The 15,452-nt window shown below is 44.1% G+C and overlaps 3 protein-coding genes across 3 annotated transcripts; 1 reads left to right on the top strand and 2 right to left on the bottom strand.

The window, feature by feature from the left end:
• Positions 1 to 4,328: 4,328 nt before the first annotated feature.
• On the bottom strand, positions 4,329 to 4,649 carry LOC307106657 (small cysteine and glycine repeat-containing protein 10-like; the record flags this gene model as incomplete). The annotated part of the gene is made up of 1 exon (XM_079783275.1): positions 4,329 to 4,649. One exon carries the CDS (start codon positions 4,647 to 4,649, stop codon positions 4,329 to 4,331), a length of 321 nt encoding a protein of 106 aa, XP_079639401.1.
• A 1,603-nt stretch (positions 4,650 to 6,252) lies between these two features.
• Positions 6,253 to 6,582, top strand: LOC307106647 (small cysteine and glycine repeat-containing protein 7-like; the record flags this gene model as incomplete). Its single annotated transcript, XM_079783266.1, has 1 exon — positions 6,253 to 6,582. The coding sequence occupies one exon, from the start codon at positions 6,253 to 6,255 to the stop codon at positions 6,580 to 6,582; it is 330 nt and encodes a 109-aa protein (XP_079639392.1).
• A 5,818-nt stretch (positions 6,583 to 12,400) lies between these two features.
• On the bottom strand, positions 12,401 to 12,751 carry LOC307106586 (uncharacterized protein; the record flags this gene model as incomplete). The annotated part of the gene is made up of 1 exon (XM_079783146.1): positions 12,401 to 12,751. One exon carries the CDS (start codon positions 12,749 to 12,751, stop codon positions 12,401 to 12,403), a length of 351 nt encoding a protein of 116 aa, XP_079639272.1.
• Positions 12,752 to 15,452: the final 2,701 nt, after the last annotated feature.

Below are 15,452 nucleotides of genomic sequence, written 5' to 3'. Positions count from 1 at the left end.
ATTGGTAAAAAATTTTAACAGACAAGGAAGCACTGGATCTGTCATGTGCTCTCTCCCGGTGACCTGGAATGTTGGTTTCAGTGGCAACCCAGGGGCTGCATCCTCCATGAGTGCAACAGAACACAATACGGAATTACGGGGCGGGGAGGGGGGGCGGGGGGAGAGGAGGCTCACAAAGAAAACTAATCAGGGCAGTGACAGAGGAATTTGTCTTCATAAGCCAGCACTCACATAAATCCGGGGCCCATTTTTTACAGGCTAAATTTAAAAGAGAGAGAGAGAGAGAGAGAGAGAGAGAGAGGTGATAATTTAAAGTGGTGCTGATGGGCAGTGGCTTATTAGGACACAACCCATCATAATTCGAAAAGCATCTGTACTTATATTTGTCTTGAGGCGGTTTCAAACAGATGACTAAAATACTGGACAAGAGTATGAGCTAGTAGAAGAATGTTCAAAACTAAAGATTTTTACACTGCTCTGGAGGAGGATAGAAATTAGTGACTAGTCACCAAGCAGGGAGTATGGTAGCAGTCCATCGGGCAGAGAGGCAGATTTTATCTCCATCATAGCTTAGAACTGTAGCTTAGAACTGCTGGATCATGGGAGTAATAAAATGAAGGCAGACTTTTAATCAGTTTTATTAGTGTTTTTAAATTCTCTTCAGATAATTCTCCCCCTTACTGCCTGTCCCCGGGCAGACAACACTCACCACCACCCTCAAACACCATTGCTTTGTTTATTTAAGAGTTAATGTTTCAAGTCTAACTCCCTAAAACATTGGAAGCAGATTATACAATTGCTATACAGAAAAGAGGAATAAAACATATTATATAGAAAAATATTAACACAAAAAGAATTAAAGGAAGAAAGGGGGGATTAAGGAACATGAAACATAGGGGAAACTATAATGGCAAAAAAATATGTACAAACATGTCAGTTATCACTACATGAACTTCTAGATTGAATAATTTACAGGAAATAGAGGAGACAGAAGAATTTATTAAATGACAACCAGGGATATCACCAAAAACCAGTAGAATGCGGGAAACTCTAGTTTTTTTCAACAAATGAAATTTGAGGAGAAAAGAGATTGATAGTGTCTTAGGAGATTTCTCAATCAATCACAATGTGTGAATTTTATTTGAATTTTGATTCATATCAAGACACTAAAAACATAAGACAATTCGGAAAATTTGAACATTGCCTAGACAATATTAGAAAATTATTAACATTTTAGGTGTGATAGTAGTTTCTGCTTATGCTTTTTTGAGCCCTTATTTTTAAAGATACAAGTGACATTTTTATTGAATTATATGATACAAGATTCAAATCATCTTTTTGGGGGAAGGGGAAAGTGTTTGGGGTATTGATGAAATGAGACTGGCTCTGAGTTGGTAATTGATGAAACCTGATGATGGATATATGGGCATTTGAATTCTTAATAATCAAGCAATTCTAAGCTAAACTACCCAGTAAAAAACTAAAAATTATGAAAAATATGGTTGAGTTGGATTTTAAAAAGGTCATAACTATACTGTATTTATAGAAAATAGAAATAAAACATAAAAACATCTAAAGCTTGGGGAGGGGAGACGGAAAATTCACTCCATGCAAACACAAAATTTTAAAAGTTAATATAGTTAAATTTATATATATATATATATATATATATATATATATATATATATATATATATATATTATTGATTTTTTACAAAGAGGAAGGGAGAGAGATAGAGAGTTAGAAACATCGATGAGAGAGAAACATCAATCAGCTGCCTCCTGCACATTCCCTACTGGGGATGTGCCCGCAACCAAGGTACATGCCCTTGACTGGAATCGAACCTGGGACCTTTCAGTTTGCAGGCCCACGCTCTATCCTCTGAGCCAAATAGGTTAGGGCTAGTTAAATTTTTAAAAAGATAAAATATAATTAAAACCTGTTGATCTTGCCTGGCCAGCGTGGCTCAGTGGTTGAGCATCAACCTATAAACCAGGAGTTCACAGTTGGATTCCCGGGCAAGGCACATGCCTAGGCTAGGGGCTTGATCCCCAGTGTGGGGAGTACAGGAGGCAGCAGATCAATAATTCTCTCTCATCTCTCCCTCTCCCTTCCTCTCTGAAAACAATAAAAATATTTTTTTAAAAATACCTGTTGATCTAGATTAAAATGATTAAGAATATATACTAAAAATATATAATCTAAACTTCTATGCATCTAATACTTTTGTTGTTATTTGAGAGTGAACTCTTTCTATTTATTAAAAAAATACAACCAAGTTTGCTATAAAACAGTATGTCTTGTTACTCCGGGAGCAGTCTCATACACCTCACGTTTACCGATTGCATCATTTGCTTTTGGGCGTGATTTCATCTTATGTGTTTTTGTACAGTAATATGCTGTACAGGTTCGTAGCCAGGAGTAACAGGCCATACCACACAGCCTCGGCATGTAGTAGGCTCTACATCTAGGTTGGTGTGAGTGCACAATGATGTTCGCAAACGGCGAAATCGCTGAACGACGCATTTCTCAGAAGGCATTCCTGTGTGAAATGGTATGTGATTGCATTTAAAGCGCTCCCCGTGTATTTTATTGAATGTTGCTGTGTACTAACGAAGTTGAAAAAAGAAAACTTCATGCACAAAAAGGAAAAACGGAAAGAAAAAGATTGAACGTATCAGTAAAATAAACCCACCCAAAGCCCAAATGGTGGTCCCACAGTCAAACTCTATATTTGGGTCTAAATGGGAATGCCTGTGCTCGGCTTGGGGGACAGCTGCTGAAGGGACATGTCATGTTACATCAATAAAACACGCCATCTCTCCTGGGGAGACGACACACGGGGTGTGAGGGAGGAGGAGTCTTTGAGGCAAAGGGGTGTTTCACTGAGGGGCCACCGCGGTCACCAGAGACCTGGCCAGAGCTTCTTACAGGACCTTTGCGTGTGCTGACACTCATGCAAGGGCTTTGAAGGCTTCGTTCAAAGGCAAGTTCTCAAGTTTTAGAACAACAAACCAGGAATTTGTGTGCTCAGACCCATGAGAGCAAATAAAGAATACTTTTTATGAGCATGTAGTTTTCATTTTATTAGGAAATTTGGTTAACATTATGTGATCACTAAGAACACATACACTGAGTGGCCAGATTATTATGATCTCTGAACCCATAATAATGTGGCCACTGAGTATATATATATATATATATATATATATATATATATATATATATATATTTGAGAGGCCCGATGCATGAATTCGTGCATGGGTGGGGTCCAGCCAGCCTGGCCAGGGGGAGGGGACATGGGCGGTTGGTGGGCCTGCCTGCTGGTCGAACTCCTGGTTGAGGGAACAATTTGCATATTAGCCTTTTATTATATAGGATATACACTGAGTAACCAGATTATTATGCATTCAGAGGTCATAATAATCTGGCCACTCAGTGTATACACACACAAAGGGGAAAGCGATGCATGTGGACAGGAAAACACAGAACAAAAACAGAGCTGACAGGAGTGAGCATAGCCATCAAACCCAACATTAGGAATCGTGATTTCACTTGGCTGAGTTGAGCGATTTGCACAGTAACTCGGGTGCTGGGGTGAGCTGATATCCTTTCCGTGAGATGGTGCTTAATAGTTTGAAAACTTTTCAGATGAAAAACTTCAAAGAAAGACAGGAAGAGAGCACAGGACCATGGGGGTGTTGAGGAGAGTGGGGAGAGCAAGAAGATGGACAGGAGGGCAGTCTTACCAACAGATTGGGTACCACCAGCACCTGCAGACGGGCCGCCTAGCAGCAGCATTGCTCCTGACAATAGCACACAGGCAGCACTTCTGCTGACAGCCTTTTAAGGGAGATTAAGATTTTCCAGGAGGTAGGATATGGTCAAACAAAAATAAAGGCAAAGGGAAACTTTTAACGATTATTTTATTTTATTTGGAAATGTAAAGAACAGCTGTTGACAAATAAGAATACAAGTGGGAAAGGGGGCAGACAGAAAAACATATAAATGGGAGGAAATAATCAGACAGGTAGAGAATATTGGGAATCGAGATCCTATTGGATTAAGCTCAGGGATGTTAGCTTTTCTTTAGGAACAAGGCCATAGTCGTGTCTTTGTTTTGGCTCTAAACTATTTGACTGGAAACTTTTTGGGTAGGAAAATTAAAAACCCAGAAAGCAGAAAAGGTAGGAACCCACATTCAGGACCAAAGTCACAGGCCAAGAGCTAAGTCCCAGAATGCCGGGTGACAGCAGGTAGGGCAGGTGGACAGAGGGGAGGAAAGGCCTCCGCCTCTGCTGCCCGGGGACAGAGGCTCTGCTGGCCGCCTAGCAGCAGCATTGCTTCTGGCAGCAGCACTTACACTGGCAGCACTTCTGCTGACAACAGCCCTTTCCACAGCCACAGCCACAGGAGCCACAGCCACAGGAGCGGCGGCAGCAGCAGACCACGGGGACGCTGCAGCAGCCCCCACAGCAGCCACGGCAGCAGGGGCAGCAGCTGGAGCAGCAGCCGACCCGGTAGCATCTGCAGGTGGTGCAGCCACCACAGCCACCACAGCCACCACCACAGCCACCACCACAGCCGCCACAGCCACCACAGCGGCCACCACAGCCACCACCGCAGCCACCACAACCACAGCACCCCATGGTGTCAGTAGAGAGGACTCAGGAGAAGGTGAGCAGGGAGACTCAGGAGGTTAGAAAGGTTTGATGCTCCTTCTCCTGGTGAGCCCTTATATACCACCTCTGGGGATGGAGAGGGAGTGATCTAGAGCACATGACCAGTGGTCACTTCCTTGTTGTTGTTACTACAGTTTCCAAATAAGGGTATCTACGGTTATGCCTGTTTACAATATTTGACAATTGCTCATTTCAGCTTTTCTTTTTAAGGTCACGTTAGAAGCAAACAAGATGCTAACATGTTGTAGGGATCTTCATTTTCACGGAAACACAGTTGAATCTTTGAGATTTGGCAGTAAGAAGGCATCCAGTTGCTATGGGCTCCTTTCCACATCTCACTGGTTTTCTCTCCATACATTCGGTTGAAATCACGTTACAGTATTTCCTCGCACTCAAACTGCCGAAGAACAATCCTACCAGATTGGGAAAAATAGACTCTGAGCAGCAAACCTGTTACAAAATGAATCTGGGGAATCTGACAGCCAACGTGCCCCCATCCACGTCCCCAGCACCCTCAGTGATGGCCCCAGATGCTCCTACAGCAATGAAGAGCCCACTCTCACTCTCATGTTCTTGCCTTATATTTTTTTCAGCATTAGTATTAGTCACCATCCCTCAAATTCCACCTGGACACATTCCTCCGTAAAGGTGCAAACTCCTCTCCCCTGTCAGGCCTCCTGTTTCTCTGGTCTCTACACCTGCACTCCCTAAGGGACCCACCTGCTCCACAGTTGCCAAGGTCATGCTATAAGCACAGGGCTGTTGCTCTCAGACATCCACTGATATCATATAATCAAGGACAAGAAGTAGTTCCCATCCAAAGCAAAACACACCAACAATTACATCATGGAAATGCAGATGTGTGAGAGGATTTATTTCTGTTTTTAAAACAATCATTCCGGCCCAGGTGTGAGAAGACCAGTCACAATGGTATGCTCCAAATGAAGAGGTAAAAAGTAAACATTTCCACTGGTCAGCAAATCCAGTGATGGCATCTGGCCTTGGCAGCAGCTTTTGAATCTGTTACCCTTTTCGCATCCCCAGCTCCCGATTATACTTCCTATTGCAAGCTCTTTCAGGTCTGGGACTGTGCCTTAACCTTCCCTGTGCCCACCCTCCCTTCCCCCCGCCTCCCGCTCCCCGTCAAAGCCCACAGATCACCTGGCCCAGAGGCTGCCTGAGGAGGTAAGCCCCGCCCACAGGTCACACACACAGTGATGTCCCCTGAGAATCATGGATGCGCAGAGAAGTCTGCCCATCCTGCTGACAGCCTGGTTCCCAGAATGCTTCCCTAGAACTCTTAGGCCTTTTTTTTACTCACATTAAAACATAATATTTTAAAAATGAACAAAACTGAAAATGTGGGAAGATATCTAAAAGGGAAGTAAATAAAAGATGATGGATTCTTCCATGTCAATGGAGGCAAATAGCAACAAGGAAGTGGTCATGTGTCCTCCCTCTCCCACTCCCAGAGGTGGTATATAAGGGCTCCCCCAGCAGAAGGGGCATCATCCTCCCTCACCTCCTGACTATCACTCCTCACCTCCCCTGAATCCTCTCTACTGACACCATGGGGTGCTGTGGTTGTGGTGGCTGCGGTGGCTGCGGTGGTGGCTGTGGCTGTGGTGGCTGTGGTGGTGGCTGTGGTGGCTGTGGTGGTGGCTGTGGTAGCTGCACCACCTGCAGATGCTACCGGGTCGGCTGCTGCTCCAGCTGCTGCCCCTGCTGCCGTGGCTGCTGTGGGGGCTGCTGCAGCGTCCCCGTGGTCTGCTGCTGCCGCCGCTCCTGTGGCTGTGGCTCCTGTGGCTGTGGCTCCTGTGGCTGTGGCTGTGGGAAGGGCTGTTGTCAGCAGAAGTGCTGCCAGTGTAAGTGCTGCTGCCAGAAGCAATGCTGCTGCTAGGCGGGCCAGCCGGCCTCTGGAAGGTGCTGCAGGTAAGACTTCCTCCTCCCTTCCTGCCTGTTCTTCTCTGACCTGCAAGTCACAACCTTGACCTGGGCCTTATGACCAACCACAGGAACCTCACATTTCTGTAGTTTCTGTGATCATGCCCACGTTTAATAACCACCAACCAAAGTAATAGTTGGACTGTCTTCTCTGTCAGTCACCATTGCAATCATGTCCTCTCCAAAACAGAGACAAGATAGTTAATGTTCTACCTTCTTGAAATGCTTCTTTATTTATCTCCTGTTCTTACCACTGCATTGTCATTTCTGTGTATGCAAAACAACTTCCTTGTTAATAAATTATATTAAATCAGCCTCAAAGAGCCATTTCTTCTTCTCTGTCCAGTGCTAACACTGCCCGCTCATGGGGGAAAACATGTTTAGATTCTATCAGATGAGGCAGACATTATATGTGTAAAGTGATCAATGAATCAAAATCTAGATAAATTATTTGCAATAGATGTAGATGGTTTATGAATGACTAATCTGTTGTGGGTTTATCAAGAATGAAAGGATTTAGAGGCACATCCCCAATCTTAGCACCTCAATGTCATAAATTAAGCTCTCCCCACACCTCTCCCTCGATAGAGCCTTAGCAACCGAAGTCTGCGTACGTGACTATGTGCACGACCCTGCGGGGTCATAGGGCCACTGAGGAACTTGCCATCATTTGTGATGGTCACTTTTGTCTGCTTCCAGTGTCCTCTTCCACTGCGTGTTGATTTTGATTGACATGCCTCATTGCTGAGAATCACTCCAAAACACAACATAAATGGAAGCTTGCATCTCATCACATTTCTTTGACCATTAGCACTATAGCTCATGTGTGCTTTCCATTCGGCCACCACCCCTCACTAAGCACCATATCCTCAAACTCAGCTGTCCCAGACCCCAATGACCAAGTCGGCTCCAGCCAGGGCAGGCATCATGGACATCTACCACCCACGTCAAACTACAAAATCAGCTTTCAGTTGTAAGATGAGAAGATGAGCATTAGATTCAAAATAATCATATTATGAGCCACTTCCATATCACCCCCTCAGCCTTCTCTGAAGGAGCCACAATAAAACCTGTCCCCAGACACCCCTTCTGTTAATTTCCTGTCATGACCCCTGGCCCTTTTCTCTGTAGACTCTGGATTCTTGATCCATCATGGTTGATTTAGAGCAAAATGAGAGGGAAAAGGGTCAGGGAGATGCCTGTTGGGTCAGGCAGATGGGCCTGAGGTCAAAGGCAGGCAAGCCCCTTGGGAGTGTCTCCCAGGAGAAGGACATGCTTATGCCACCCCCACAGTGGGCTGCTTCCTTGCCATCCCAAGCAGAACCTGACAAAGATGGATGCTTAAACAGGTAGAACTGACCAAATAACATGAAATAAGCAAAGGAAACATGAATAACCATGTCAGATAAAATTCCCAAAGGGGTCATTCCCTGTGGAATTCAGAAGATACGGTTTGAGGAGGAGGGTATGAGATGAGCCTCCTCAAATTCTACATTGACAAGGTAGTTTGGGTACCCACCTGGCTCTGTTTCTATTTTGTTATCGCCTTCAAAAGTCCCAAGCCTCAGTTTCCTCTGGCCACCCAGAACCCCTTCATTACTCTCAGTCTCTAGGATTTACCCCAGGGTCCCCACCCTCTGACTCATCCTCCCTTCCCCAGACTCCACCCTTAGGACCACATCTCACGTGGCTGTTCTCAGCCAGGAGAAAGGGACCAGGAATGATGCCTTCATCCATCTATCGTACCCAGCTTTTCCTCACTGAGGATTCTGAGACAGTTTTCCCACAGTCAGGTTTATTGGCACAGTTCTGGGACATGCAGCCCCTCCTAGCAAAGAAGTAAAGCTTCGGAGGCCCTTGCTGTCCCTGCACCACTCACTAGAACCTGAGTTTGTTTTCAGTCACTGTAACTAGAAGGCATGGAGTTGTCAGGATTCACTGAGGGGTCATACGCAGTGTTTACACTGATTTATGAGAGAAGGACCCAGGGGTCACGGTGAACCAGTGACACTTGCTGAACATTTATTTGCCAGGCGTCATGCTGGGTCGTTTGGGGGCCACCAAGACAGAATTCCTACAGTGAAATAGGTGACAGCTTGATATGGAAAGAAGATAAGTATAAATCCATAATGGCTACGGGGGGAAAAAAAACCAAGGGCATATTATATTGAGCATAGGTCACTAGCAAAATCACATAAATCAAGGACAAAGCATATGACATCTCTATGTTTTGTTATTCTTTTGTTATAAAATCCATATGTTGAAGTCTCAACTCCCATAACCTCAGAATGTGACTATTCTTGGAGGTAGAATCTTTTTTTTTTAATATATTTTTATTGATTTCAGAGACAAAGTGAGAGATATGGAAACATCAATGATGAGAGAGAATCATTGATCACCTGCCTCCTGCATGCCCCACACCAAGAATAGAGCCACAACCCAGGCATGTGCCCTGAACTGGCAATTTAACCGTGACCTCCTGGTTCATAGGTCAATACTCAACCACTGAGCCATGCTGGCTGGGCTAAAGAGATAATTAAGTTAAAAGGAGGTCATTAAGGTGAGCCCTAAACAAATGGGACTGGTGTTTTGTTTTGTTTTTTAATTTTTGGGTTTTTTTTTAATTGATTAAGGTATTACATATGAGTCATTATTCCCCTAGTGACTCCCCCACCCCCCGCCCCCCGACTCTCGCCCTCACCCCCCTGGTGTCTGTGTCCATTGGTTAGGCTTATATGCATGCATACAAGTCCTTAGGTTGATCTCTAAGACTGGTGTTCTTATAAGAAGAAGAAATAAGACACAGACATGTACAGAGAGAAGACGGCCATCTACACACCAAGGAGAGAGAGGCTGCAGAAGAAACCAAACTGACCAACACCTTGATCTTAGACTTTCAGTCTCTAAAACTGTGAGAAAATAAAATCCTCTTGTTCAAGCCACCCAGTCTGTGTTACTTTGTTATGGCAGCCTTGGCAAACTAATACACACTTTTGGTCATGTGTGATGGGTGTCAATGATACACATGTTTGTGTGTGTGCTGAGCTGAGGGCCTAAAGGAATGCTGTGGCTAAAATGAACCCATGTGATGAATCATCCTTGATGTTTAAATGAAAGAAATGTGCCACATGCACAATGTGGCACATGGATACAGTGTGGTTTCTGGCTTTCCCTAACACATTCAGTTCTCTCTTCCTCCACCAGAGCATAGTCCACATAATTCCCATCACATGAAGCTACCATGAAATTCACAAGGAAATCAGACAGGAAATATGCATGGGGGTTTGGGGTAGGGTGATGGGGACTGAAGAATACGGGAAGAACACCTATGTGCACACATCCTACATCTCATGTCAGTTGGTGAATGGTTGTAGGTTCCTCTCTATAATCCAATTTCAAATTTGGGTCTTTATTTAGGTTTTCTGAGTAATTGGCCTAAATGTTGTCCATATCCCTTACTGTGGGAAATTTATATGCAGGACCTATAAGGATTTGAAAACTAAGCGAGAACAATAATAGATTGAAAATGAAAAAGATTTGCTGAGCTCAGTTGAATTACAGAAATATATTTTTAATTGTGACCATGATGCCTTTTCAGGAATTAGTCCCTCTGAAAACTGGGTCCTTGTGATGAAGGTATGCGGCAACTTACTGCAGAGACAGGGATGGCTGGCCTTCACTTTGCAGTGACAGCACCTCCACCACTCTCTGCCTCTAGTCCAAAATAAACCAAATGTGATGGAGAGAACATACACTGAAAAGTCTACGGGGAACAAGGAGCCACAAGATTCAGTTCCATGACGTCATTCTGAATGTTTGCAAGAACTATCTTCCCACCTCTGATGGAAATACCCATGGCAGGTTTCACATTCAGCCTTGGATCATAATGATCTGAGCACAGCCCGCTTTGCCCAAAGGCCTGCCTTTATGTCTAAGTATTTCTCAATGTGAACATGTGTCAACACAAAGTAAAGAGTCTTCTAAAATAATTATGTCCTAAATACTACTCATGGTCTCAATTATCAAATACTATTTGTATTTCAATTTGTATCTTCAAAGTGAATGATAGTGGTTGAGGATTAACTAAAGTCGAGTTTCCTTCCTAGGTATAAAATAAATAGGTCTTACCCATCTAATGATTTTCCTATCAGGAATGGACAATCACAGTCTGACAAAAAGACACAAATTAGATAAGGACTGCTCACGGTCCCTCTAGGCTTGGGAAGAAATAAATGAAAACATAGTTTAAGTTATTGAGTAAGATCTGAAATGAATTTGAGGGAAATCCTAAACCTTAACAATCCCACTCAAGGTTAAATGAATTCAGACAGAAAAGCAAACAGCAATTCACTTGGAAAGAACCAGGGAAGCCTGAGGCTGGTAAATTCCATGTCCATTGCTGATGACTCATTTAGCACAGCCTGATGGAAAAGCTAAACTAGCAACACCAAAGCTCTAAGGGGCACTGCCGGCTGGATTTAGAGGGAAAAATAAAAGGCTGCACTGCAGAGGTGGAACTCTGCCCTCCGAGCAAAGAGGAAACAGCCCCAGTGGATGGAAATCAAAAATCAATGTAGTCATCCTTATCTTGGTAGTAGGGGTGTTTCTGAAAATGTGTTTAAATGGGTTCTTTGTGAATAAAACATGCTTTTTTTAGGGTTGTCTTTTATTTATTTATTTTCAATCTTTATTGTTGAAAGTATTGCACATGACCCCTTTTTTCCCCCCATTGCCCCTTTCCATCTGGTTCCAGCCCTGCCCCAGGCCTTCACCACACTATTGTTTATGCCCATAGGTAATGCATATATGCACATAAGATCTTTGGTTAATCTCCTCCTGCCCCCCACCCTCTTTCTTCTGAGATTCTTTTTTCTTTTTCTTTTTTAAAAATATATTTTTATTGATTTCAGAGAAGAAGGGAGAAGGAGAGAGAGATAGAAACATCAATGATGAGGGAGAATCATTGATTGGCTACCTCCTGCCTACCCCTACTCAGGGGGATTGAGCCCGCAACTCAGACATGTGCCCTTGACTGGAATTGAACCCTGGACCCTTCAGTTCACAGGCCAATGCTCTATCCTCTGAGCCATACTCACTAGGATCCTTCTGAGATTTTTAATAAATTAGGGGAATTTGTCTATCTGTAAATGGAACTCTTGCCTCAAAATAGAATCCAAACTGTAGATAAAAGTCATACTTTACGTGTTCTGTTTGTGTGGGTAACTGGGGTGCAGGGACAGGAAAAGTATCCACATGGACCTTGCTCACTATTATTACCCATCACCAAGGCCTTTTAAGGGAGATTAAGATTTTCCAGGAGGTAGGATATGGTCAAACAAAAATAAAGGCAAAGGGAAACTTTTAACGATTATTTTATTTTATTTGGAAACGTAAAGAACAGCTGTTGACAAATAAGAATACCAGTGGGAAAGGGGGCAGACAGAAAAACATATAAATTGTGTGAAATAATCAGACAGGTAGAGAATATTGGGAATCGAGACCCTATTGGATTAAGCTCAGTGATGTTAGCTTTTCTTTAGGAACAAGGCCATAGTCGTGTCTTTGTTTTGGCTCTAACTATTTGACTGGGAACTTTTTGGGTAGGAAAATTAAAAACCCAGAAAGCAGAAAAGATAGGAACCCACATTCAGGACCAAAGTCAGAGGCCAAGAGCTAAGTCCCAGAATGCCAGGTGCCAGCAGGTAGGGCAGGTGGACAGAGGGGAGGAAAGGCCTCCGCCTCTGCTGCCCGGGGACAGAGGCTCTGCTGGCCGCCTAGCAGCAGCATTGCTTCTGGCAGCAGCACTTACACTGGCAGCACTTCTGCTGACAACAGCCCTTCCCACAGCCACAGCCACAGCCACAGGAGCCACAGCCACAGGAGCCACAGCCACAGGAGCGGCGGCAGCAGCAGACCACGGGGACGCTGCAGCAGCCCCCACAGCAGCCACGGCAGCAGGGGCAGCAGCTGGAACAGCAGCCGACCCGGTAGCATCTGCAGGTGGTGCAGCCACCACAGCCACCACAGCCACCACCGCAGCCACCACCGCAGCCACCACAGCCACCACAGCCACCACAGCGGCCACCACAGCCACCACCACAGCCACCACAACCACAGCACCCCATGGTGTCAGTAGAGAGGACTCAGGAGAAGGTGAGCAGGGAGATTCAGGAGGTTAGAAAGGTCTGATGCCCCTTCTGCTGGGGGGAGCCCTTATATACCACCTCTGGGGGAGATTATTGACCCAAGACTCAAGGCCACTTCCCTGTTGTGGATGCAAATATCCACAGCAGCATCTCACATGGCCTTTGTGTACTTCCTTAATGGGTCTTTCTGACTTGAAAACCTTGTAAATTTAGCTTATACTTATCTTTTTAAAGCCATCTTTAAAGTAGAAAAGGAAACAACTATTAAGTCCCCCCTTTTTTTTTTTTTTTTTGGTAATTGTAAAAATCTGAGCAAGATCAGAGTTCCCCTGGCATCTTTTACATTCTCAGTTGTTGCAGCCCAGGACAAAGATTTTTCATTCCTGCCAAAACCGGTTTGGCTCAGTGGATAGAGCGTCAGCCTGCGGACTCAAGGGTCCCAGGTTCGATTCCGGTCAAGGGCATGTACCTTGGTTGCGGGCACATCCCCAGTGGGGGGTGTGCAAGAGGCAGCTGGTCGATGTTTCTCTCTCATCAATGTTTCTAACTCTCTATCCCTCTCTCTTCCTCTCTGTAAAAAACCAATAAAATATATTTTTAAAAAAAAAGATTTTTCATTCCTACACCAAGTATACCCATTTACTAAGCTGTAGAACATCGCTTCAGACAGAAGAGGACATTTTGAAAATCAAAAGGGGAAGATGATCCCAGGTCATATCATGTCATTGCCCCGAGGCAGAGATGCTGGGCATTTGTCCATCCTGTGACACAGGTTAGGACTCTGACTCAGAGGAGAGGGGATCCTGGTTATCAGGGTCATTACAGAGTGTCCTTAATCTTAGGCCAGATGCTGGTGGCACATCCTGGGTAGAACGCATTCAAAGTGTGTCTGCATTCAGAGTCATCTACATTCAGGGCTGCCAGCTTGTCTGTACCCTGTAGAGATAGACAACAATCCCAGCTCCCGACCTGTACAAACAGCTCATTGGAAACCAATGTGCCACCCATTAGTCAGTAGCATAAATTCTTAGGTAAAGCATGGCTCAACTGTGTAAGCATGCCAGTTAAAAATAACCAGGTGTTGCTGTCCTAAATAGAGGACACTATTTAGTGCATCTATCAATTAACTTCCTGCTTATAGTTCTATTGCTAACGATAAACACGCAAGCAGATGCAAATCAAATCAACAAATACTTGTTGGACACATTTTATGTGCCAGGCAATGTGGGCAATACAAAGAAATGTACGTCTAAGCAACTTCAAACTGGTAAGAGAGATGAGAAAAAAATTGATTAAATTAAGGGCAGGAAAAGACTTAATAGTCCAATAAGAGTTGACTCAAAGTACTGGCTGATTAAGTTCCAAGTGAATATTAAGGTTTACAAAGATTCTCAGAGTTCCAAATTGCTTCCAATTAGATAGTGAAGAAAGGAAGGCTTTATGCAGAAGGCAGGGCTTGAGCTGGGGCATGAATGGGAACTGGCCATGCAGAGGGTGGAGGAGGAGTGAAGGGTGGAGCGTGCCATCTGCCATCATCCTGCTTGACTTGCCTCCTTCCTTCAGCTCCAGCTATGTGACCTGATCCTTCTGTACCTCGAGCTTCTGATGGAAATAATAATACCTATATCATAGGGTTATTGTGAAATGTAACACTTAGAATAGAGCTTGGGACACAATAAGTGGGCAATAAATATTGGCTATTACTAGTATTTCAAGTTAGGCTACACGATGTAAGGGAAAATGCAAGAATTATTCAGGAGACAGAAAGAAAAACAGAATTATGTGTAGGGGAAAGTTTATTCAAGGGAGTTAGCAGATATTCAAGCTGGAAATAAAAATTGAAACTAGGTATGAACTTTAGGGAGTGGAGACTTTGATAACTCTTTTGCAAGTGAATTATATAGCATGGTAAAATGGTTTTTCAGGAAGATGTATCTGGCAGAAACTTATAGGATACATTAAAGAAAACCTAAAGAGAGACCAGTTAAATGCTTATAGGTTGGGAATTTAATCCTCATTAAAAATTGAAATTCTTTTTTTAATCCTTATCCAAGGACATACTTAGAGAGAGGAAGAGAAAGAGAGAGAGAGAGAGAGAGAGAGAGAGAGAGAGAGAGAGAAACATTAATAGGTTGCCTTCCATACGTGTCCTGACCAGGGATAGAACCCACATCCTGGGTATGTACCCTGACTGGGAATCAAACCAGCAACCTTTCAGTGCATAAGATGACACTCAACCCACTGAGCTACTCTGGCTGGGCTCTTATTAAAATTCTTATTCATCACAATATGTTACACTAATGAATACAATGATGGTAGTTCTTCAAGGGTCAGTTGACAACAGAAACACAAGCCAGCTGACCGACAACCAAATCATGTTGCATTCTGCGTTGCCCTTCTGAGCACTGGCCTTGGGTGGGGGTGGGAGGCTCATCTACAAAAGTGACTGAGACAGGGTTCCTGCCCTGTGCTTTGATCATCTCATGGGCCGACGGAAAACTGAGCAGATGCTCTTGGTCCAATGTCAAAGGGTTTTGTTAGAGATTTGGGAAGGGGTCTTGGGTCCTGGGAGAGAGCAGTCACAGGACCCCAGAGATGGGATCTGACCTAAACCCTGAGGAACGAGGAAAAAGCCCACTCCCTGAAGGGGCTCACATTCCCTGCATGGTCTTGCTGAGAT

This window comes from Cnephaeus nilssonii (genome assembly GCF_951640355.1).
Source record: "Cnephaeus nilssonii genome assembly, chromosome: 10".
NCBI classification, from domain to species: domain Eukaryota; kingdom Metazoa; phylum Chordata; class Mammalia; order Chiroptera; family Vespertilionidae; genus Cnephaeus; species Cnephaeus nilssonii.
The sequence above is the reverse complement of the archived record's forward strand: the minus strand, read 5'-3'. Positions and strand labels throughout refer to the sequence as shown.